Here is a 26,579-nt window from a genome sequence, read left to right as displayed (position 1 = left end):
GGGAGCGTGCAATTGGCATGCTGACTGCAGGAATATCCAGCAGAGCTGTTGCCCGTGAATTGAACGTTCATTTCTCTACCATAAGCCGTCTCCAAAGAGGTTTCAGAGAATTTGGCAGTACAACCAACCGGCCTCACAACCGCGGACCACATGTACCACACCAGCCCAGAACCACCATATCCAGCATCTTCACCTCCAAGATCGTCTGAGACCTGCCACCCAGACAATTGCTGCAACAATCGGTTTACATAACCAAAGAATTTCTGAACAAACTTTCAGAAACCGTCTCAGGGAAGCTCATCTACATGCACATTATCCTCATCGGGGTCTCCACCTGACTGCTGTTCATCATCGTAATCAGGGCCAGATTAACGTAGGGGCTATTGGAGCTGCAGCTCCAGGCCCCTACCTTTATATAGGCCCCCGGTTGGCCATATTCACTGTTACCGCTCTTCTGTCACTTGTAAACACAGAAGTCTGGCTTCTATGCTCGCTTCCCCAGGCAGCACCCTCAGAACCTCCCCACACAGCGCGAAGGCCGGACAAGGAGGGACAGTTGCCGATGCATGGATGTGTTTATGGGCTTCAGAGACAGCATCCCATGTTGAATTAGGCATGCATGGCTGCACCCTTCCTCCTCTGGGTGCATGCCAAGGCACGGCCCTTAAGGCCCTTCAAAATCCTCAGCACCAAGCCCATGATGCTCTTAATCCGGCCCTGATCGTAATCGACTTGAATAGGCAAATGCTCACATTCCATGCTGTCTGGCACTTTGGAGAGGTGTTCTCTTCACTGATGAATCCTGGTTTTCTTAGATCTCTGAGTTCAGCTCATGAAAAATGGAGGCAAAAACAAGTGTTGCGTTGTATAATTTTTTTCAGTATATAAATAAAAAAACGTATGCTTGTGAGCCTAAAAAGAGCACGTATATACCTCTCCACACCTGTCACTTGTGTATCAATAGACATTTAACAGCAAGCTACGAGACAACAGAAAAACCTATGTCTAACAGGATACAAGAAGTAAAAAAACAACAAAAACTTGACAAAGACTTTTTACTATAAATAACAATTATATAGTGTATACCTCTGTGTAGCAAGTGCAAAAAGTAAAACCAGAGACAACTCTATCAATAAAATGTATCCAAATGTACATAAAAGGGCACATATACACTGATCAGCCATAACATTATGACCACTGACAGGTAAAGAGAATATCTCGTTACAATGGGATCTAAAGTTGGTGGGATATATTAGACAGCACGTGAACATATTGATGCAGTGAAAGCAGAAAAAAATGGGCATCACAGTTTGTTGTGTATGGAGCTCTGAAGCCCATGGTGATCCGTGTATACAGCCAAAAGCTTCTACAATGGTCACATGAATATCAGAATTGGACTACAGAGCAATGAAAGAAGATGGCGTAGTCTGATAAATCACATTTTCCTTTAAATCATGATCATGTGGATGGCCGGGTGCATCTGCGCAATTTACCTGGGGTAGAGATGGCACCAGGATGCGGTATAAGAAGGCAAGTCGGCAGAGGCAGTGTGATGCTTTGGGCAATGTTCTGCCGAGAAGCCTTGGATCATGCCTTTATGTGGATGTTACTTTGGTGTCCATGCCTCAATGGGTCAAGGGCTGTTTTAGAAAAAGGGGACCATACTCAATATTAGGTGGGTGGTCATAATGTAATGGCTAAACAGTGTATATTCCTACCCACATATACAAGTTAACAGAAACATATAGGGCACCAGAATGTATAAGAATAGAACTGAAGAAGATGATACTTTTAGGTTAATATGAACAATATGGATAAAAAAATGGGGGGGGGGGGGGGGATTTGGCAAGACCTGTTGCTGTAAATAAACCATTGTGTCTATGTACATAAAAAAAAGCACATATAGGGATTGATTTAATAAAGGTAAATAGTCTGTGCACTGCAACTGCAGTTGCTCTAGATCTGAGGGGAACATGGAAGGAAAATAAAAAACTGCTTTTTGCTTGCCCATGATTGGATGATGGAAATCAGCAGAGCTTCCCCTCATTTCAGATCTTCCCTTCAGATCTAGAGCAACTACTGTTGAAGTGCACTTCTAGTGCACAGTATATTTGCCTTTAGTAAATCAACCTCCTATACCCCTACACACGTCACTTATATGACCAAAGAATGTATCAGTATGCATTCAAGAGCAAGCTACTAGAGTAGGGTGACCAGATGTCCCCGGGTTCTTGGGACAGTACCCGGACTGAGGACATTGTCCCCGGAACAATTCTGAATTACATCCCCCTCCCCCCGCTCCTACTAGCTTAGGGGGGTGTATTTTTTCCATTATCCATGCCCCTCTCCGATGTACTGGTCAGAGCAGAGGGACTATTTCTTCAGTTTCGGGCGCATGCCGATTCCACTCCCACTTACATGTTCTTCTGCCTTGGCTCAATTCCCAGCCAGCCCCCTGCCTGCCCCTGTCTCCTTGCCTTCCCTGCGGGAGTAATCTTCTTCCGCTCAGCTCTGCTCCCCCATCCAGTAGTAACCAGGGCCCGGAGAGTGAGACTTGAAAGGCGGTGAGGTGGGCGGCGGTGGTGACAGGCAAGGAGAGGCAGCTGAGCTCAGCTGATCGTGTCCAGCAGCAGGAACAGAAGGGAACCGGACCGGATACGATTGTGGGGCTGCCAGTGCCTTTAACCACTTGCCGACCAGTCACGTTGACTGTACTGCGGCAAAGTGGTTCGTTATCGTCCAACGACGTCGCTGGACTCCTCCCCCTGTAGGCGGTGTGCTCCCGCTGTTTTCAGTCACAGCGGGAGTCGGGCCAGGAGCCGCTGCTCTTCCCCAATCGTCGGGGAATCGAGTTTGGAGATCCGCCCGCTTGTGTAAACAGAGGGGGCGGATCTCCTAAGTGACAGGGAGTGACAGATTGCAGTGTTCAGCATAGCTGAACATGCGATCTGTCCCTGTGTCACTCAGTCACCTCCCCCCACACACGTTAGTAAGCACCAGGCATACATTAACCCCTCCCTTCCCTGCCAGTGTCATTTTTACAGTAACAGTGCATATATATATCACTGATTACTGCAGTAATGTCACTGGTACCCCCAAAAGTGTCAAAAATGTCAGTCAAGGGTCCGATCTGTCCGCTGCAATGTCGCAGTCCCGCAAAAAAATCGCAGATCGCCGCCATTACTCGTTAAAAAAAAACACCAAAAATGACAGAAATCTTTCCCTTAGTTAGTAAACGCAATAACTTTTGTGCAAGCCAATCAAAATACGCTTATTGTGATTTTTTTTTACCAAACATAGGTAGCAGAAAACAAATTGGCCAAACATTTTAAAAAAATTAGATTTTTACATTTTTTTGGGGGGGGGGGGGGAATTTCATATAAAAAAAATGTTAAAAATATTGTTATTTTTTCAAAATAAACGCTATTTTTTTGTTTATAGCGCAAAAAGTAAAAATCGCACAGGTGATCAAATACCACCAAAAGAAAGCTCTGTTTGTGGGAAAAAAAGGATGTAAATTTCGTTTGGGTATAGCATCGCACGACCGCGCAATTGTCAGTTAAAGTCGCACAGCGCCGAATCGCAAAAAGTGGCCTGGACGTAAGACAGCAAAATCCTCCGGTGGTAAAGTGGTTAAGGCTTCAACACAGGTGTGCTTTTGAGGTGTCTGTGAATGGAATACATTGCACGGTGTCTGTCTCTCTGGTATAATAGATAGTATAGTAAATCATAGGCAGGGGGTACTCTATCATGGCTCTGGCTGGCAGTGCACTGTCATAGTGTGTCACATAACTTATTGGTCATAAGTTAACAAAATCAGCACCCAGCAGCCACGTTATGTGACACAATGTGACAGAGCCAGCCAGAGCCATGATGGAGTCCCGGTTGCCTGTGTGTTATCATAATGCTGATGATCTTAACCAGTTGCTGACCTCCCCATAGCAAATTTACTGCTACAGGGTGGTCGCCCTGCGCAGAATCACGTATATATACATGATCCTGCATTTCTAAATATCGGAGCCAACCAGCAGGTCTGGCGGACTCAATGTCCACCGGTACTCGCAGATCATTCGGTACACGCGCATAAAGGTTGTCAAACAATGTAAACAAGGCAGATCGCCATTCTCTCGGTATGGAAGACATTGATCCTGTGTTCCTGCAAAGCAGGGACAGGGATCTATGCCTTCCCTGAGTAAATGCACCTCCCACACAGTGAGAAAACTTGTAAGGCACACATTTAACCCTTATATTGCCCTATATGTTAACCATCTTCCCAGCCAGTGTCATTAGTACAGTGACAGTGCATATTTTTAGCACTGATCACTGTATTCGTGTCACTTGTTCCTGCAAAGTGTCAAAAGTGTCAGTTAGTGTCAGATTTATCTGCCGCAATATCGCAATCCTGCTATAAGTCGCTGATTGCCGCAATTACTACTAAAAAAAAAAAAAAAGGTCCCTGGATTTAATTTTTAAAATCTGGTCACCTGTGCTGGTGCTGAGGCATGGACTCAATAGCTAGAAGTTGGAGATGACTAGGATCTTTATCATGACAACATTCAAAGTGTCTGGAGACACTGTACAGTACGTTTCTTTTCAATACTACTTCTATGTTCCCCAAAATGTGCCCTTAGGGTCCTAACCGTTCTCCCTACATATTGCAATCCACATCGGTAGGTGATGGAATAGATGACAAATGTAGAGGAGTGTGTAAGGAATTCATCTATAGTAAAGGAAAGACCTGCCCGATTGTGAAAAACGAGTTGACCATGTGCGATGTAAGGGCAAGTCAAAAAATCATGCTTGTAGACCAGGAACATAGGTAAGTCATACCTCTTAACCAGATGTGGTAGAACAAAGTTGACTAGGAGCAATGATGTTTTTAACACTCCTGGCCTTCCAATATACCCCTCTGCGACAATTCGAAATGTGAGAATTGAGAAGGTGGATCACATTGAAGAATCCCCCAATGTCTATCCAGAATTTTACGGACAGATCAAAAATGGCTATAGAACATAGTGGAAAAAATGGGCCCTTGGGGAGCACTATATTGCCCCCCGCACTCACTCCTGCCACTGCTGCAGGGAAACCTATTCAGAATGCAAAGCAGGGGAAGGAAAGACCAAGGAGAATGAGTGCGGGACTCGAGTGGGGTTATGTTGCAACTATTTTGTGTCGGTCTTACAGATCATGCTGAACTTCTCCATGCTGAGGATTATGCCTTTATTCAGCCCACCCACTTACTACACAGCTAGACGGCGCGAGGAGAGGAGTGCTGCTGAGTAGGGATGATCGAACGGTTCAGGTCGACCATCGGTTCGACCCGAACATTGGCTGTTCGAAATTTGGCCGAATTCCAAACTTTTTGCGGTAAAAGTTCGGAATTCGGCAACCAGAACCGCCCAAAATGCAATGGGACAGGAACTGGGCTTTAAAAGCCCGTGATTGGACCAGAAACGTCAGTAAAAGCCAATTGAGGGGGCAGGAGTCTGCTACGAATGTGATTGGAGTGACTAGGGGGTCCAGAGGCCAATCAGTAGTGAATACGCCCCCCCAGTATATAACATAGCCCCGCCAAATCTCTAGCACTGTAATAGAGAGGCTGTGGAAGAGAGTGGAAGCAGTTCTGTTACTCCTGCTGCTCCAGTGTCATTTAGCAATTATTAGTGTGAGGAAAGGGATATGCAGTGTAGTTAGGGTACTATTTACCACTATAGGTAGATTCAATAATCTAGTTTCTGTAGGGAAAGTGTTAAGTGTCAGGGTGACCGTAATGTAGTTTAGGGTGAACTGACTCTGACTGCTATGCCAGGGTGACCGAACTCATCCATGTCAGGGTGACCGCCAGAAAAAAAAGATAATTTTTCTTAGAATTTTTAGTAGAGCAGGGATGGGGTTCCGCTCCTTTCACACCTGGGCGTTTTTGTTTCAGGAGTTTATTGGGCATTTTTTGGGTGTCTTTGGAGGCAGGCATGACATCTGAACTTCTGTATAGGGGTATATATATACAGAGGATAGACTTAGAGCTAAACTAGAGAAACTTAACATAAATAAATCCCCGGGACCGGATGGCTTGCACCCAAGGGTTCTTAATGAGCTCAGCCAGGTGATTGCCAGACCATTATTCTTGATCTTTAAGGATAGTTTACAGACAGGTATGGTGCCAGCTGAATGGAAAAAAGCCAACGTGGTACCAATATTTAAAAAGGGGCCGAGATATATCCCGGGTAACTATAGGCCGGTCAGCCTAACATCAGTAGTCTGCAAAATTTTGGAGGGGATGATAAGGGACCACATACAAGACTTTAGTAATGAAAACGGTATTATAAGTAGTAATCAGCATGGATTCATGAAAAATCGTTCATGCCAAACCAATCTATTAACCTTCTACGATGAAGTGAGCTGCCACCTAGATAAAGGTAAGCCTGTGGATGTGGTGTATCTGGACTTTGCAAAGGCCTTTGACACCGTTCCCCACAAACGCTTACTGTACAAACTAAGGAAGGTAGGTATGGATCATAAGGTGAGTACCTGGATAGAGAACTGGCTCCAGGGGAGAGTCCAGAGGGTGGTGATTAATGGGGAGTACTCTGATTGGGCGGGTGTGGAAAGTGGGGTCCCCCAGGGTTCTGTCCTGGGACCAATCCTGTTTAATTTATTCATAAATGATCTAGAGGAGGGGATATCTAGTACAATCTCAGTATTTGCAGATGATACTAAATTAGGCATGCCAATATCTTCTATGCAGGATGTGGAAATCTTGCAAGCAGACCTGAACAAAATAACGGGGTGGGCAACTACATGGCAGATGAGATTTAATGTAGAAAAATGTAAAGTAATGCACTTGGGGGCCAGTAACCAGAAAGCAAGCTACTCACTTGGGGGGGAACCTCTGGGTGAGTCTAGGATGGAAAGGGACCTGGGGGTACTGGTAGACAACAGGCTTGGAAGTGGCATGCAATGCCAAGCCGCTGCAAGCAAAGCCAACAGAATACTGGGTTGTATAAAAAAGGGGATTCACTCCAGAAATAAAGAGATTATTCTTCCACTCTACAAAACTCTGGTCCGGCCACATCTGGAGTATGCTGTCCAGTTCTGGGCACCGGTCCTCAGGAAGGATGTGCTGGAACTGGAGAAAGTCCAGAGAAGGGCAACAAAAATAATTAGGGGAATGGAGGACATCAGCTATGAGGAAAGACTACAAGCACTGAACTTATTCTCTCTGGAGAAGAGACGATTGAGGGGGGATATGATATCAATGTACAAATACTGTACTGGCGACCCTAGCATAAGGGACAAACTATTCAGAGTAAGGGAATACAATAAGACACGTGGCCACTCACTAAAACTTGAGGAAAGGCGGTTTAACCTTAAAGTGCGTAAGGGGTTCTTCACTGTAAGAGCGGTAAGGATGTGGAATTCTCTTCCGCAAGCAGTCGTATCAGCGGGGAGCCTTGATAGTTTCAAAAAACTATTGGATGGACACCTTAAAGACCACAACATACAGGGGTATACAATGTACGGTTAAAAGCAAACACACACACACATCATAGGTTGAACTGGATGGACTTGTGTCTTTTTTCAGCCTCACTAACTATGTAACTATGTAACTATGTAACTATATACTATACATACTATGTGTGTGTGTGTGTATATATATATGTGTGTGTATATATATATATATATACAGTGGGTGCGGAAAGTATTCAGACCCCCTTAAATTTTTCACTCTTTGTTATATTGCAGCCATTTGCTAAAATCATTTAAGTTCATTCTTCTTCCTCATGAATGTACACATAGCACCCCATACTGACAGAAAAACACAGAATTGTTGACATTGTTGCAGATTTATTAAAAAACAAAAACTGAAATATCACATGGTCCTAAGTAGTGTTGAGCGAACACGGACTGTATTATTCGTGTTCGTACCGAATAATTGGATTTTTTGTACCCGAACACGGACACGGACACTTTACTGTATGTTCGGGTAAAAATCCGTGTTCGGTCGTTTTATTTCCGGGTTTTGCATGCTTTGGCGCTCTTTTCATGGCGGGCTTTCAACAGCCAATCAACAATCGTTTAACTGGTGTGCCTTAAGCCATCCCAGCCATGCCTGCAAATGTCTCAGTAGCTGTGATTGGCCGTCTGAAGCATGTGACCAAGTCTTTATAAGTTCGAGGCAGCCGCAGTGGCGTCATTATGCTGCTTAGATTCAGGGACAGAGCACACATCAACGTGCTGGCTGCTGATTAGGGAAAGATAGGCAGGAAAAAAACATTTGTGTCCGGATAGAATTGAGGGACAGGTCGGAGTGTTTAGGCAGGGCGAGTTGTAGGCATTTTAGGGATAGAGTCTGCTGAATTATATAGGGTCAGTGTCTTCTACAAACTACAATCGATATTGCTGTGTGGGGGGTGGGGTCTGCACTCAATCCTGATCTACGATCTCTTCTCAATCCTGTTAGGGACAGAGTCTGCTGAATTTTAGGGAAACTGTGTTCTACAAACTACAATCGATATTGCTGTGTGGTGTGGGATTGGAGATAGGCAGGTGTCAGTGATCCACATCCATTTTTCTGTGTGTGAGCTGCAGTGAACACAATCTTTTTGGGCTGCAGTGAACACAATCTTTTTGGGCTGCAGTGAACACAATCTTTTTGGGCTGCAGTGAACACAATCTTTTTGGGCTGCAGTGAACACAATCTTTTTGGGGTGCAGTGAACAAAATCTTTTTGGGGTGCAGTGAACACAATCCTTTTTGGTGTGCAGTGAACACAATCTTTGTGGGGTGCAGTGAACAAAATCCTTTGTGGGGTGCAGTGAACACAATCTTTTTGGGGTGCAGTGAACAAAATCCTTTTTGGGGTGCAGTGAACAACATCCTTTTTGGGGTGCAGTGAACACAATCTTTTTGGGGTGCAGTGAACAAAATCCTTTGTGGGGTGCAGTGAACACAATCTTTTTGGGGTGCAGTGAACACAATCTTTTTGGGGTGGAGTGAACAACATCCTTTTTGGGGTGCAGTGAACAAAATCCTTTTTGGGGTGCAGTGAACAAAATCATTTTTGGGGTGCAGTGAACACAATCTTTTTGGGGTGCAGTGAACACAATCTTTGTGGGGTGCAGTGAACACAATCTTTTTGGGGTGGAGTGAACAACATCCTTTTTGGGGTGCAGTGAACAACATCCTTTTTGGGGTGCAGTGAACACAATCTTTTTGGGGTGCAGTGAACACAATCTTTGTGGGGTACAGTGAACAGAATCTTTGTGGGGTGCAGTGAACACAATCTTTGGGGGGTACAGTGAACACAATCTTTGTGAGGTGCAGTGAACACAATCTTTGTGGGGTGCAGTGAACACAATCATTGTGGGGTGCAGTGAACTCAATCTTTGTGGGGTACAGTGAACACAATCTCATACTGAAGGTTTGAGGGTGCTGCCTGTTCCATACTCCCCCTACTCCTCATCTAGCCTTTTAGGGGTACAAACAATAGTAATTGGGGCCTAGTGTGGTTGTGTACGTGTGATATACATACACTTTTTTGGGATCATATTTTCTATTCCGCTATTTAATCAAAAACCTTTGGGGATCAGTTAAATTGGGGGATAGTCTGTGTTGGTACGTGTGAGAGAGATCCACCTTTCCAAGTTGTTGGGGTTCATCTCATACTTCTGAAGGTTTGAGGGTGCTGCCTGTTCCATACTCCCCCTACTCCTAGCCTTTTAGGGGTACAAACAATAGTAATTGGGGCCTAGTGTGGTTGTGTACGTGTGATATACATACACTTTTTTGGGATCATATTTTCTATTCCGCTATTTAATCAAAAACCTTTGGGGATCAGTTAAATTGGGGGATAGTCTGTGTTGGTACGTGTGAGAGAGATCCACCTTTCCAAGTTGTTGAGGTTCATCTCATACTTCTGAAGGTTTGAGGGTGCTGCCTGTTCCATACTCCCCCTACTCCTAGCCTTTTAGGGGTACAAACAATAGTAATTGGGGCCTAGTGTGGTTGTGTACGTGTGATATACATACACTTTTTTGGGATCATATTTTCTATTCCGCTATTTAATCAAAAACCTTTGGGGATCAGTTAAATTGGGGGATAGTCTGTGTTGGTACGTGTGAGAGAGATCCACCTTTCCAAGTTGTTGGGGTTCATCTCATACTTCTGAAGGTTTGAGGGTGCTGCCTGTTCCATACCCCCCCTACTCCTCATCTAGCCTTTTAGGGGTACAAACAATAGTAATTGGGGCCTAGTGTGGTTGTGTACGTGTGATATACATACACTTTTTTTGGATCATATTTTCTATTCCGCTATTTAATCAAAAACCTTTGGGGATCAGTTAAATTGGGGGATAGTCTGTGTCGGTACGTGTGAGAGAGATCCACCTTTCCAAGTTGTTGGGGTTCATCTCATACTTCTGAAGGTTTGAGGGTGCTGCCTGTTCCATACTCCCCCTACTCCTCATCTAGCCTTTTAGGGGTACAAACAATAGTAATTGGGGCCTAGTGTGGTTGTGTACGTGTGATATACATACACTTTTTTTGGATCATATTTTCTATTCCGCTATTTAATCAAAAACCTTTGGGGATCAGTTAAATTGGGGGATAGTCTGTGTTGGTACGTGTGAGAGAGATCCACCTTTCCAAGTTGTTGGGGTTCATCTCATACTTCTGAAGGTTTGAGGGTGCTGCCTGTTCCATACTCCCCCTACTCCTAGCCTTTTAGGGGTACAAACAATAGTAATTGGGGCCTAGTGTGGTTGTGTACGTGTGATATACATACACTTTTTTGGGATCATATTTTCTATTCCGCTATTTAATCAAAAACCTTTGGGGATCAGTTAAATTGGGGGATAGTCTGTGTTGGTACGTGTGAGAGAGATCCACCTTTCCAAGTTGTTGGGGTTCATCTCATACTTCTGAAGGTTTGAGGGTGCTGCCTGTTCCATACTCCCCCTACTCCTCATCTAGCCTTTTAGGGGTACAAACAATAGTAATTGGGGCCCAGTGTGGTTGTGTACGTGTGATATACATACACTTTTTTTGGATCATATTTTCTATTCCGCTATTTAATTTAACTGGGCCTCCATGCGAGACCTGTGTGCCTTGTTGCGCTGTTTTGAGTACTCCACCAACATGGCCAGTGGCAATGACGCCGTTCTCAGCTTAACTATCCCACTTCCATGCCTCCTTGAAAAAACAATTCGGGCGATGATGGAAGAGGATGTGGCACAGGATGAGGAGGAGGAGGAGGATGAAGAGGTAACATTTCCAAGGCTTTCAGGGCAGTCATTCGCAAGGGGCTCCGAGGGTGGGTTCCTGCACACGCAAACGCCAGGGACGCAATTGTCCAGCAGGGGCACAGTTCTGGAGGATGAGGAGGATGAGGAGGAGGAGGAGCTGGAGGAGGAGATGGAACCATGTTCACAGCAGGGTGGCACCCAGGCCAGCTCATGGCCATCACTGGTGCGTGGCTGGGGGGATACAGAGGACACGGACGATACACCTCCCACAGAGGACAGCCTTTCGTTGCCTCTGGGCAGCCTGGCACACATGAGCGATTACATGCTGCAGTGTCTCCACAACGACCGCCGAGTTGCCCACATTCTAACTTGTGCTGATTACTGGGTGGCCACGCTGCTGGATCCCCGTTACAAGGACAACGTACCGTCCTTAATTCACTCACTGGAGCGCGATCGCAAGATGCGCGAGTACAAGCGCACGCTGGTAGACGCCATGCTGCTGGCATTCCCATCTGACAGCGGGGCCACAGTGGAAGCACAAGGCAGAGGAGGAGGAGGAGGAGGTCGCCAACGCAACCAGGGCACCGCCAGCACCTCAGAAGGCAGGGTTAGCATGGCCGAAATGTGGAAAAGCTTTGTCAGCACGCCACAACAAACAGCAGCACCAGCAGCTCAGATGGAACGTCTTAGCAGGAGGCAGCATTTTACCAACATGGTGGAGCAGTATGTGTGCACACGCCTACATGTAGTGAATGACGGGTCTGCCCCCTTCAACTTCTGGGTCTCCAAATTGGGCACATGGCTTGAGCTTGCCCTTTACGCCTTGGAGGTGCTGGCGTGCCCTGCAGCCAGTGTATTATCTGAACGGGTATTTAGCACGGCTGGGGGCGTTATAACAGACAAGCGCAGCCGCCTGTCCAGAGACAATGTGGACAAGCTCACGTTCATTAAAATGAACCAGGCATGGATCCCACGGGACTTTTCCGTACCTTATGCAGAATAGCAATGGATACCGACCTTACCCACCCATTGTTCCATTTTTGCTCTTTCTCACTCTTTTGGGGTGTACCCTCATTTAAAATTTTTGAAAAGAAGCAGTGTTGGCTACCTCGTCCTCCTCCTCAGGGCCAGATTAATGTAGGGGCTATTGGAGCTGCAGCTCCAGGCCCCTACCTTTTATATAGGCCCCGGGTTGGCCATATTCACTGTTACCGCTCTTCTGTCACTTGTAAACACAGAAGTCTGGCTTCTATGCTCGCTTCCCCAGGCAGCACCCTCAGAACCTCCCCACACAGCGTGAAGGCCGGACAAGGAGGGACAGTTGGCGATGCATGGATGTGTTTATGGGCTTCAGAGACAGCATCCCATGTTGAATTAGGCATGCATGGCTGCACCCTTCCTCCTCTGGGTGCATGGCAAGGCACGGCCCTTAAGGCCCTTCAAAATCCTCAGCACCAAGCCCATGATGCTGTTAATCCGGCCCTGGTCCTCCTCCACCGCCGCTTCCACCTACACCGCCCATAGGTGTGCGCAGCCTATTGCATTAAGGTGTGCACCCCAAAGTTGAAATACACATGCATGTGTTTGCCAGCAGGGAGAGTAATGTATCGGGGCCATGTACCTGTAGGCAAGGAGAAATAGAGCAGAGCAGGTCCCAGGGAGATCTTTCCCATCTCCTCACTGGCAATGCTATGTGCCCTAGGTGATTAGGGTGTGCCCAGGCACACCCAGCACACCCTGTGCGCACGCCTATGTCACCGCTAGGCTTGTGACGGTATCAGATTTTCATGCTGCGATTAATTGATTAAGGTTTTGCCACGGTATACGGTATTATCACGGTATTCTATTATTAAATTTAAATTATTAAATTTCCACCTCACTTCAATTTCATTGCTGAATTTAGGGGCTTTGGTTCACTTATGCACATTATTATATAGTCAGTCAGTACAGACTCTGTGAACCAGGCCTAAAATAGGTCATCAAGCAGTGTCTGGCCTAACTGGTGATAACTGGTTCTGGCGCTCGGCTCCGATCCGATGGCCTGGTCATTAAGAGGGCAAATCCTTGTGGTCAAGAAGTGGTTAAACCTGAAGGAGGTGTTGTTTATAAATTACTTTACTATTGCTTTAGGCCTGGTTCACATGTATGCGGGTTGGTGGTTCACATTTGCACAGGCATAGCAGCCCATTGATTTGAATGGGCTGCTATGCCCTCATTTTCCGCAGAAAAAAGGTGCATGCAGCATTTTTTTAAAATTCAGTGGCCTTGAAATCCATCCTGCTTTTGCACCATGCGACTAACCTGCAGTTCCTGCTCTGGCAAGCTTTCTGCATTTTTTGTATACGTGGGCACGGCATTTAAAAATAAACAGTTTGCGTGTGCAGCAACGGCAGGTAAGTCGCATGGTGCAAAAGAAGGATGGATTTCATGGCCACTGCATTTTTTTAAATTCTGCATGCACCTTTTTTCAGCTGAAAACGCAGGCATAGCAGCTCAAGCCCATTCACATCAATGGGCTGCTATGCCTGTGCAAATGTGGGCCCCCAACCCGCATACATGTGAACCAGGCCTAAAGCAATAGTAAAGTCATTAATTGGTTAAACCTGCAGGAGGACCGGTGTTTTTATCTATTAATGACTTTACTATTGCTTTAGGCCTGGTTCACATGTATGCGGGTTGGGGGCCCACATTTGCACAGGCATAGCAGCCCATTGATGTGAATGGGCTTGAGCTGCTATGCCTGCGTTTTCAGCTGAAAAAAGGTGCATGCAGAATTTAAAAAAATGCAGTGGCCATGAAATCCATCCTTCTTTTGCACCATGCGACTTACCTGCCGTTGCTGCACACGCAAACTGTTTATTTTTAAATGCCGTGCCCACGTATACAAAAAATGCAGAAAGCTTGCCAGAGCAGGAACTGCAGGTTAGTCGCATGGTGCAAAAGCAGGATGGATTTCAAGGCCACTGAATTTAAAAAAAATGCTGCATGCACCTTTTTTCTGCGGAAAATGAGGGCATAGCAGCCCGTTCAAATCAATGGGCTGCTATGCCTGTGCAAATGTGGGCCGCCAACCCGCATACATGTGAACCGCCAACCCGCATACATGTGAACCACCAACCCGCATACATGTGAACCAGGCCTAAAGCAATAGTAAAGTCATTAATAGATAAAAACACCGGTCCTCCTGCAGGTTTAACCACTTCTGGATCGCAAGGATTTGCCCCTTTAAAGACCAGGCCATCGGATCAGAGCGCCAGGACCAGTCATCACCAGGTAGGCCAGACACTGCTTGATGGCTATATAATAATGTAATGTGGGCTGCTAGGCGTGTGTGTGTGTATATATATATTTATTAGAGCTGCACGATTCTGGCCAAAATGAGAATCACGATTTTTTAGCTTGGAATAAAGATCACGATTCTCTCACGATTCTCTGTGTAACAAAAAAAAAAAAAAATTGGGATAACTTTACTGTTACGTTTTTTTTTTTTTTTTTTATTCATTAAAGTCTAATCATTGCGTTTGAAAGACTGCTGCGCAAATACAGTGTGACATAAAATATTACAACAATCGCCATTTTATTCTGTAGGGTCTCTGCTAAAAAAATATATAAAATGTTTGGGGGTTCTAAGTACTTTTCTAGCAAAAAAAAAACTGATTTTAACTTGCAAGCTGCAAGTGTCAGAAAAAGATCCAGTCTTTAAGAGGTTAAACTTCCTTTCTCCCTGGCAGAGGGAAGGAAAAGATACAAATGTAATCATTTTTGTTTATAGTTAGGAGACTTAATGCTGAAAGGTGTTAGCTGAGTGAGTGAATGAGTCATCCAGCTCACTGAAATGTATCAATTCACAAGTCAGGCAGACTTGACAGAGAAACTCGGTATTTTAAAAATGCCACAATAACAATACCGTGGCTATGCAATACCGCGATATATCGAATTACCGAAAACCGGCATATGTCTAGTCACCGCCACATCCACCACCACCTCAACCTCCCTCCTACTCCATATGGGCCTCGTCCTTCAGAGATGAAGAAGAACATTGTTTTATTTTTCTGTTTTTTTTTGTTGTTTTAAGTTATTTCCCTATCCACATTTGTTTGCAGAGCACTTGCCATGCTCTTAATTACGTTTTGCTGCCATTTGCAGCACTCTAGCCCTTTCCTTTGGTGTTTTAGAGCCATTTTAGTGCCTTAAAGTTCGGGTCCCCATTGACTTCAATGGGGTTCGGTGTCCGGGAAAAGTTCGGTAAAAGTCCGGGACACGGACCCGGACTTTTTTTTAAAGTTCGGCCGAACCCGTCGAACACGGACATCTAGGTGTTCGCTCAACCCTAGTCCTAAGTATTCAGACCCTTTGCTCAGTATTTAGTAGAAGCCCCCTTTTGATCTAATACAGCCAGGAGTCTTTTTGGGAAAGATGCATCAAGTCTTTCACACCTGGATTTGGGGATCCTCTGCCATTCCTCCTTGCAGATCCTCTCCAGTTCTGTCAGGTTGGATGGTAAACGTTGGTGGACAGCCATTTTTAGGTCTCTCCAGAGATGCTCAATTGGGTTTAAGTCAGGGCTCTGGCTGGGCCATTCAAGAACAGTCACGGAGTTGTTGTGAAGCCACTCCTTCGTTATTTTAGCTGTGTGCTTAGGGTCATTGTCTTGTTGGAAGGTAAACCTTCGGCCCAGTCTGAGGTCCAGAGCACTCTGGAGAAGGTTTTTGTCCAGGATATCCCTGTACTTGGCCGCATTCATCTTTCCCTCGATTGCAACCAGTCGTCCTGTCCCTGCAGCTAAAAAACACCCCCACAGCATGATGTTGCCACCACCATGCTTCACTGTTGGGACTGTATTGGACAGGTGATGAGCAGTGCCTGGTTTTCTCCACACATACCGCTTAGAATTAAGGCCAAAAAGTTCTATTTTGGTCTCATCAGACCAGAGAATCTTATTTCTCACCCTCTTGGAGTCCTTCAGGTGTTTTTTAGAAAACTCCATGCGAGCTGTCATGTGTCTTACACTGAGGAGAGGCTTCCGTCGGGCCACTCTGCCATAAAGCCCCGACTGGTGGAGGGCTGCAGTGATGGTTGACTTTCTACAACTTTCTCCCATCTCCTGACTGCATCTCTGGAGCTCAGCCACAGTGATCTTTGGGTTCTTCTTTACCTCTCTCACCAAGGCTCTTCTCCCCCGATAGCTCAGTTTGGCCGGACGGCCAGCTCTAGGAAGGGTTCTGGTCATCCCAAACGTCTTCCATTTGAGGATTATGGAGGCCACTGTGCTCTTAGGAACCTTAAGTGCAGCAGAAATCTATTTGTAACCTTGGCCAGATCTGTGCCTTGCCACAATTCTGTCTCTGAGCTCTTCAGGCAGTTCCTTTGACCTCATGATTCTCATTTGCTCTGACATGCATTGTGATCTGGAAGGTATTATATAGACAGGTGTGTGGCTTTCCTAATCAAGTCCAATCAGTATAATCAAACACAGCTGGACTCAAATGAAGGTATAGAACCATCTCAAGGATGATCAGAAGAAATGGAAAGCACCTGAGTTAAATATATGAGTGTCACAGCAAAGGGTCTGAATACTTAGGACCATGTGATATTTCAGTTTTTGTTTTTTAATAAATCTGCAACAATGTCAACAATTCTGTGTTTTTCTGTCAGTATGGGGTGCTATGTGTACATTCATGAGGAAGAAGAATGAACTTAAATGATTTTAGCAAATGGCTGCAATATAACAAAGAGTGAAAAATTTAAGGGGGTCTGAATACTTTCCGTACCCACTGTATATGTGTATATATATGTGTATGTATATATATATATATATATATATATATATATATATATATATATAAAACTTTTTTTTTGTGTGAGTAATAGTCCCCGGGGCATGACCCAGAACCCTATGCACTTTTTAGGGGCATTTATTGGGTTTTAGGAATGGTGTTTTTTGATTACCCAAGCTCGGGTCCCATTGATTTCAATGGGGTTCTGAAATCCGAACCCGAACTTCCGGGAAGTTCGGGTGTTCTGGCCGAACCAAACTTTTCAAAAGTTCGATCATCCCTACTGCTAAGGACCAGACGGGCAGGGGGGGGGGGGTGGTTCCAGAGGGGTATGGGGCTGGACAGCTGACTGCACAGCTATTGCCAGGGATTTTGGGGCTTTCTGGCTTTCCTGCCTTATTGAGCTTCTTCTTATTGTATCAGCTGTTGCACACTGTGCATAACATACCCCTGCACCCTTTGCACCCCTAAACCCTGCACTCTGTATGCAGCGCACCCATAAACCCTGCACTCTGTACTCAGGGCACCCCTAAACCCTGCATGCTGTACGCAGCACACCCCTAAACCCCACACTCTGTTTGTAATGCACCTTAAACCCTTAGCTCTATACTCAGGGCACCTCTTAAACCCTGCACTCTGTACACAGCGCACCGCTAAACCCTGAACTCTGTATGCAGGGCACCCCTAAACCCTGCACTCTGTATGTAGTGCACCCCTAAACCCTACACTCTGTACATAGTGTATCCCTTAAATCAGCACTCTGTACATAACACACCCCTAAACCCTGCACTCTGTATGTGAAGAGGCCGGTAAATACGTAATTTACCAACTCCTTCCTTTTGTGAATGAACACAGTTGTGTTTACTATGCTTCAGTTTGAATGAACCAGGAAGCCACTCAGCACAGAGCACTTCCCACTCTGTCACTGTCCAGTGCAGCTGAGGCTGCAGAGAAAGGGATTGGGGAATCTGTCCTCAGTGCCTTTCTCTCACCCAAAAATTACACGTCAGGGACCTGTTTAGGCATTTTTGGCATCTTTACCTTGGGCACTAAATTAACTTGTTTCCGTACTGGGGGGGCGGGTGGATGCCAAACTGAGTCTTTGCCCTGGGTGAAACATTGTCAAGCTTCGCTACTGCCCCGGTCATCTCTATGCTGATAACACCCAGATCTATCTCTGTACTCTTCACCTCATTCCAGTCTCCTCTTGCATTACTAATTTATATCAGTATGGATGTCACACCACTTTCTCAAAATAAATCTTTCTAAAACTGAGCTCATAATATTCCTCTATAGGAAAATGAAGAATCTGCGTACACTAATAGAAAAAGCAGTCAGCAATGATAAAGTCAACACCCATCTATAAAAAGTATATATATATAAAAATGTAGCCCTGTTAATAAAAGTCTTAGCTGGGCAGTACTCACACACTAATTCAAGGTAAGTCGGCACATAGTCCAAAGTATATATGACTGACCAAATAGAGAGTCCACAGAAATAATTCCGGTGTCAACATGTGAATAAAAACAACAAAATCCACAATAGTGTGATAATGCGATGAGCAGATATAATGAACAGGGGACCAGGTCACACCAGTGATGGAAGTCCTAGAGTAACACTCGCCAGATTAAAATCCAAAAAGGCATATCCAGTATATCATAATCCCCGTCATCATGGCTCCATCTCTGACACTCCACACGAATATTCACACGTGTATTCAATAGAGGAGACACCAGTATTAACATAAAAGCAAATCCCATTTATTGGTGAAAATAAAATTACAAAACACATGGTAACTCACATGCGTCACGCCGATGCAAACATCACAGCGGCGCAACCAGGAATAGCCACCACACCAAGGGTTATGTTAATACTGGTGTCTCCTCTATTGAATACACGTGTGAATATTCATGTGGAGTGTCAGAGATGGAGCCATGATGACGGGGATTATGATATACTGGATATGCCTTTTTTGGATTTTAATCTGGTGAGTTTGCACTACATGTGGGGAAGAAGGAGCTATGCACGTGGTGTTACTCTAGGACTTCCATCACTGGTGTGACCTGGTCCCCTGTTCATTATATCTGCTCATCACATTATCACACTATTGTTGATTTTGTTGTTTTTTATTCACATGTTGACACTGGAATTATTTCTGTGGACTCTCTACCTTTAATTACGGTGTGGGTACTGCCCAGCTAAGACTTTTATTAACAGCGTTGCAATTTTATATATATATACTGTATATATATATATATATACTCATAATATTCCTCGCTGTTCATGACCTTCTCGTTAATATCCAGATAAATAATACAACAATCAGTCCCTCCCCTCATGCCAGGGTGATAGGTGTAATCCTGGAATCTAACCTGTCCTTTCAGCCCCAAATATAATCAGTGTCTAAATCATGTAGACTTCACATCTGTAACATCTCCAAAATATTCCCCTTTTTAACCAATTACACCGCCAAGCTACTTATGTATTCTCTTGCTATCTCTCACCTTGACTATTGCATTTTTCTTTTTTTAGCCCTACCTCTTCATAGGATTTTCTGCCTCATGTCTATCATGAATGCTGCTGCCAGCCTCATCTAACTTATCAATCGCTCAGTGTACACCACCCCTCTCTGCTAATCCCTTCACTGGCTTCCAGTTGCCCAACAAATAAAATGCAAAATATTAACAACAATTTTCAAAGCAATTCACAACTCTTTCACAAGGTACATAACAAATCTTGTCTCAATATATCACCCAAACTCTCCTCTCTGCCCCTCCCAAGACCTCCTGTGCTCTAGCTCTCCTGTTTACTCCTTCCATGCATGCCTACAGGACTTCTCCAGAGCCTCTCCCATTCTCTGAAACACATTCCTCTCCACCTATTGAGCTAGTGGTGTGCGGTGTCTCTCAACCTCTCCCTCAATCTGAGCAACTATCACCTCCCATATGTGCATTTTATCTTTGTATCTAGCTGTGTGTCCAGAGTTTATCTTTCTCTAAACCCTAAAACAAAAATGTAATATATTGCAGCTTATCAATCCTTGGATTTGGTGGCTTAGATATTATGTTCTGTAAAATTAATTTGCATACATTAAGATGTATGAGGATTCTAGTCTATACCCTCACACGGTGAAATAATATTTTATTACATTTGTATGGTTTTGTTATTTTAGTCTCACTGACTGGACACCTTTGTGATTTTCTTCAGCTTGGTCAGAAGTATGGTTCAGTCTATACGCTTTATTTTGGATCTAAACCAGTGATCATGTTGTGTGGATATGAGACAGTCAAGGAAGCTCTTGTTGACCATGCAGATGAATTTGCCGACAGGGGAAATCTTGCAACAGTTGATGATGTTGTGTCCGGGGTTGGTAAGTTTATGTCTAAATAACTAAAGTGTATAAGAGTGTATAATATATATATATTATATAAATATATATATATACACATACATACAGTATCTCACAAAAGTGAGTACACCCCTCACATGTTTGTAAATTTACACATTTCAGATATATATTGTAATTACCGTAAACTAAAGCTAAACTCGAGGAATGTAGTCACTTTCTAAAGGTTGTTGGCTTACTGTGGGCTAAGTCCAACAAGATGCATGCGACCATATGAACTTATCGCTTTCATTTACAATTGACATTTTTAATGAGCATTAATAGTTCAGTTATCGCTATACCTCTGGCGCAGCAATGCTGGACCTTTGGGTCTCAGCTACTGCAGTTACAGAGTGATCTGCAGCCATTATGCCTGCCCCTCCTCTCCTCTTGCCCAGTCACACTTTTTTATTATGTGAATCCATTCATGGAATCAAAAGCCTTCTGTTAATGGACAGCAGAGGATCAGAGCAGGCAGAGCAACTGCTGTATGTGAGAAAGCAGTATCTCTCCTGTCAGATAACTGTATGCTTAGCACTCAGTAAAACTGTCATTTGTAAATAAAAGAGATAAGTCCAGAGGTGACATGCACCTCATTGGACTTATCCAATAGTAAGCCAGCAGATTTTAGAAAGTAGCCAAGATCATGGAATTCATCTTTAAGGTGCAACTAAAACGAAAAAAAAAAAAAAAAATGCTAGGAATAAGACTTAGTAGTGGAATTCTGGGTTTCATTTTACTAAAATAAGTAATATAATAAGGTTGGTAACAAAATTGGAAGTACCCAGTTAAATGGCAGTCATCACAAGTGTGCTAAGGGCCTCTGCCCAGGCCTCTATGTTGTATCCTTTTTCATTTCACATCTGGTAATATACTGAAACTCGTTGTCAAAGAGCATCACATTTACAATGTGGCTTTAGCTCTTGCAGGCCATTTTACAATTTCCATAATAAATCCATGAATGTAGACTCCTAACGTGTTTTCCCTTAGATGCTGTGGAGAACTACTAATTGAGCTAAAGCTCGCCAACCCTCCTCACCATCAATACTAGCAAAGATCTTTGCAAACCTCAATTTTTGCTTGTTTTTTTGTTAGACTGCATGTAACATACAGCATTTGAAGCTTATTTCCAAGCAAAGCAACTCCCCTCCCTATCACAACCCAAACAACAAATACCCATTCTCATTGCTGCTCATTGTATTGTGACATCATGATGTTGCCAAAGACAATCTTCAGGACCCTGTTAGGACCCCACCAATGGAATGAAAACCAACGAGAGCAATGTAGGCAATGCAAGAAGATCCCTGTCCCACACTTCAGAATTCCACACTATAGACCAGAAGATAGACCTGGACTGATCACAATACCATAAATTTGGGTAAGTAAATAGGGCTTTTAAGTTATTTTTTTTTTAAATAAAACCTTTAGATCAGTTAAAGGAAAGTGGGGTGGAATAAGTTTTTGTATTTCCTATTTAGATTAGAGATCAACTTTAATATCCTTAATATAGTCATTTTTTCTTAGGAGTGGGTTTTAGCAATGGAGAAACATGGAAGGGTCTTCGGCGATTCACTCTCATGACTCTTAGAAATTTTGGAATGGGCAAAAGAAGTATTGAAGAAAGAATCCAGGAAGAAGCTCGATGTCTGGTAGCAGAACTAAAATCTTATAAAGGTATGCAGTTGTCCATGGTATTTTCCTTCTTCTCTCATTTTAATGTGTGATTATAACCAAAAAAAAAAAAAACATCAAGCAAACTACCAAACCACATAATTATATTGCACAGAGCTCACAGTAGATCAACTTTCAGTCATCAACTTATTGTAATAGAGTAACTTTAGGTGGACTGCCACAGATAAATAATAACAGTATAGTGGAGTCCATCCTTAGATTCAAAAGTGTAAAGTACACCACTACAGGATGAGCATAGAGGTGTCTTCTACACTTTAAATCTAAGGATGGGCTCTGTGGTACTACTTTGGATAGATGTTCTTTTCATTGAGGCTTTGGTACAGTGAGTGACTTACTTTATGAATACAGTTTATTGCTATCTCTATCCATGGGTTCCAGTAAACATAAGTGTTAGATAATCCATAATGCTAACTAATTGTCATACCTTGATGGAGATTATTTCTTAGGAGGCACCTTTTTTTGTATAAAATTCATATGAAACCATATTTTATAAATGCTGTACACTGTTGGTTATATAAGTCTCTTCTACACATTAAAAGAAATTGCCCAGGATGTTTATGTGTTGTATTTTGAAGAAATACAGGATCATAGTCGAAGGTGGTGTTTAAAGGGTATACATTTTCTTGTTTGTCTTTTATCATTAGAAGAAATAAATAAAGGTTTATATAAAACAACTAGATGCGGTTGTTCTTTACATATTTTTTTTTTTTAGTAATAGAACATTTTTTTTGCTCCCTATAATCCATAGGGTTATTATTTGTTTATTTGTGGCAGCCCACTTAAGTTTGTTCTACTAAAACAAGCTGGTGACCTAAAAGTGGGATTGGTTTTCTAGCTAAAGGCCTTTGTCTGATGGCTTTTCTATCTTCGAGAACTATTTAAGGAAAGAAATACAAGTCATGCAAATCAATGGGAACGCCAAAGAAATTTGATACAGGTTGAGGAAGTTTTGAAGGAGGGCAAATGCAGGCCAGAAGGAGACCAGCTGCAAGCCAAATGCATCTGTCAATTAACTGTGAGTTATTTAAAAAAACCTCTTAGGCCCTTTTCACACATACGGTCCGTTTGTCCGTTTTTCATCCATCCGTTGACGGATGAAAAACGGACATCAATGCATCTTTATGTAAAAACAGGTGACAACAGATGATCATCCATTAACATCCGTTTTCATCCGCTTCTGTCAAAGTCTGTTTTTTGGAACGGATGAATGTCCCATTTTTCATCTGTCAAAAAACAGATTGGACGAAAAACGGATAAAAACAGACAAATGGTCCATTTCTCATCCATTTTTGCATTGGTAGTGAACGGATGAAAAAATGGATGAAAAACTGATACATTTTGACGTGACTGAACTGATGAACTGAACGGACCATATATGTGAAAGTGGCCAACTGATAGTAAATCCAATGAATGCACCTGAAAAACACTATTTTAACCCTTTAACAAAAGCCTTAAGGCTTTCATGAACCTGCCCAATGTTTTCTGAAGGTACATCTTAGTTAACATCCAAGTTGTATTTTTCTGAATGATGGGTAATGTTTCCATGATAAGGCCTTCCCCAGGGGTTTTGTACAGTGTATAAATATGCAGTTTCTATGAAAATAATGCTTTTTATAGAGAGATCTTTCAGAGGAAAGTTCTTTCTGTGATTTCTGTCTTGACTATGACTAGCCTAATTTTAATGGTCTTCCTATGCAGGTCTTCCCTCTATTATGTTATTTAACATATTACTCTTTTATGCAAGCCTTAACCTTTCATCTACTAGACTAAATAAAATGTCTCTGTCCTGAGGCTATTGCCTTTCACCTATCATGCTATGTAACATATCACAATTTTCTGATATAGGTTATAGCCTTCCATCTGTTGTGCTGGTAACATATATGCAAGAATCTTCTATCTGTTGTGCTGGGTAACCTATTACTAACTCCTTATTCAAGTCATTGCCTTTCATCTATTGTGATAGCGTAAGAATGAAGACTGGTGGTTCTAGAGTGAACCCCAGGCACATTCTGCCAAACCAATTACATGTAAACATAAAGGAAAGCTTATAAAATCTAAAGATGCAGCGCTTTCCTTTTTTAACCACTTCTGGACCGGAAGGATTTACCGCCTCAATGACCAGGCCATTTTTTGCGATTCTGCACTGCGTTATTTTAACAGACAATTGCGCAGTCGTGCAATGCTGTACCTAAATAAAATTGATGTCCTTTTATTTCCCAAAAATAGAGCTTTCTTTTGGTGGTATTTGATCACCTCTGTGATTTTTATTTTTTGCGCTATAAACAAAAATAGAGCAACAATTCTGAAAAAAAAAAACAATATTTTTCACATTCTGCTATATAACATTCCCCCCCCCAAAAAAAAAAACGTAAAAATCAAAATGTTTTAACATGTTAGGCCAATTTGTTGTCCACTACATATTTTTGGTAAAAAAATAATTTCAATAAGCTTTTTTTGATTGGTTTGCGCAAATGTTATCGCAAAAGTTATCGCGTCTACTAACTACTGTAAATATTTATGTAATTTTTATTGTTTTTTTTTTTACTAGTAAGGGTCTGCGATTTTTAGCCGGACTGCGACATTGCGGCAGACAGATCGGACCCCTAACTGACATTTTTGACACTTTGGGGAAACCAGTGACATTACTACAGTAATCAGTGCTAAAAATATGCACTGTTACTGTAATAATAACACTGGCAGGGAAAGAGTTAACACAGTGGGTGATCAAAGGGGTTAAATGTGTAACTAGGGGAGTGCTTCTAACTGTATAGGGGTTGGGCTTTTGAAATGATCACAGAGACCTGTGATTGGAGCCGCTTGGAGATCACCAATGTGTGATTGATATAGAAGGATCACAGGCGTTCTGTGATCATTCCAGAGAGAAGAACGGTCAGCTGTGTTTACAATAGCTTACCGTCCTTCTCTCTCAGAGGGGAGCGATCGTGAGCTCGCCCCCTAGTTGCAGGCGCACAACCAATGTAGAGCTACGTCGGTTCATGCAGGAGGGACTGCCTGCCGCAGTAAAACTGCGGCAGCCGGTCAGGAAGTAGTTAAACTAATAAGGAAGTAAAAGGTATGCGAACCAATGTGAGTGTAAAAGCAGCACTGTGATAAATATAAAATGGAAAAGAATATGTAACGAAGTTACAAAAGTGCTCTAATGTGTGAACAAGAGAACAATAACAAAATGTCCATATGTATATAAAAAATCAAATGAATCAACAATTTGAAATAAAGTCTTTTTCATCCAAAGAAAGGTGTTTCCAAGGTGATGCGTGCAGGAAAACCAACTGATGAATAATGGGTGATATGGAATAGGTGAATTAACCTCTTACCAAAAAGCAATCTATAAACATGACTTGGAATAAAAATACAATTTTGTGAGGTAATGCACTATTAGTCCCTTCCTCTTTTATTGCGGTCTCCGTGTTGGCATCCCTACATCTGGAAGCCTCCAGACCCCCATAACTGGGAAGCTCTGTTGATCCATCCATCCCACTTGAGACTCCATCGTATCTGGCTGATCTATTGGATTCCCTGGTACCACAGTGCATGCTCCATTCTCTCTCAGTTGTGGTAAGAGTCCATTCACATCACTGGGTGTTATCACAAGATTGTATTTTTATTCCAAGTCACGTTTATGGATTGCTTTTTGGTAAGAGGTTAATTCACCTATTCCATATCACCCATCATTCATCAGTTGGTTTTCCTGCACGTATCACCTTGGGAACACCTTTCTTTGGATGAAAAAGACTTTATTTCAAATTGTTGATTCATTTGATTTTTTATTTATTTTTGTTATTGTTCTCTTGTTCACATATTAGCACACTTTTGTAACTTCGTTACATATTCTTTTCCAGGAAGTAGTTAAACGAAAGTGCACAAAAATGTCCTTTTTCCTTTAAAAGAAGACACTCAGTCCTCAGCAGGATGGATGGGAATAGAGATCCCAAGTAGAAACCGCCACCTCCACCATCGAAACTCACAGCCTCTTACCAGAAGCAGTTGATCACCCTATTACAGAGGGTCAATCACACATTGGTGATCTCCAAGCGGCTCCAAACACGATCCCCTTTATCAACTACCCCATCAGGTATATTTCCTTCCAGATTCCAATACTCATGCAGAGAAGTTTAAACACTCTATCCTCAATCATCAGAGCTGGGCACAGCCTGTATTGTAAAGATAGGGATGCTGCAAGTTCCTTCTACTATAAGGCTGACTATAAGGCGGCATCACTACTTCTGTTAGCCCAGTGCTGGAAGGGGCAAGGAGAGGAGGAGAGAGCCAGGAGAAGGTGCTCTCTTTCCCCCTCCTCCTCATAAGCTTGCACATAAGGAAGAGGGGGGGTGCAATTTGGCATCTTTGCCCTGGGTACTGGATGATCTTGTCCTTACACTGCATCAGAGTAAATATTTTCGGTCTTGTGGTCCTTCCCACCACCAAATGGGAACAATCGGCCCAATGAATGGATTCTACAGAC

The 26,579-nt window shown here is 43.2% G+C and overlaps 1 protein-coding gene across 1 annotated transcript in view; it reads left to right on the top strand.

Annotated features, from left to right (window-relative positions):
- Positions 1-26,579, top strand: part of LOC309559486 (cytochrome P450 2G1-like) — a 61,903-nt gene that overhangs the window by 4,493 nt on the left and 30,831 nt on the right. The window contains exons 2-3 of the mRNA XM_082262760.1: positions 20,227-20,389; positions 21,929-22,078. Coding sequence (XP_082118886.1) covers positions 20,227-20,389; positions 21,929-22,078 — 313 coding nt within the window. The remainder of the gene's footprint in view (positions 1-20,226; positions 20,390-21,928; positions 22,079-26,579) is intronic.

Source organism: Pelophylax lessonae, assembly GCF_965119305.1.
Source record: "Pelophylax lessonae genome assembly, chromosome: 7".
Taxonomy (NCBI): Eukaryota; Metazoa; Chordata; class Amphibia; order Anura; family Ranidae; genus Pelophylax; species Pelophylax lessonae.
The sequence above is the reverse complement of the archived record's forward strand: the minus strand, read 5'-3'. Positions and strand labels throughout refer to the sequence as shown.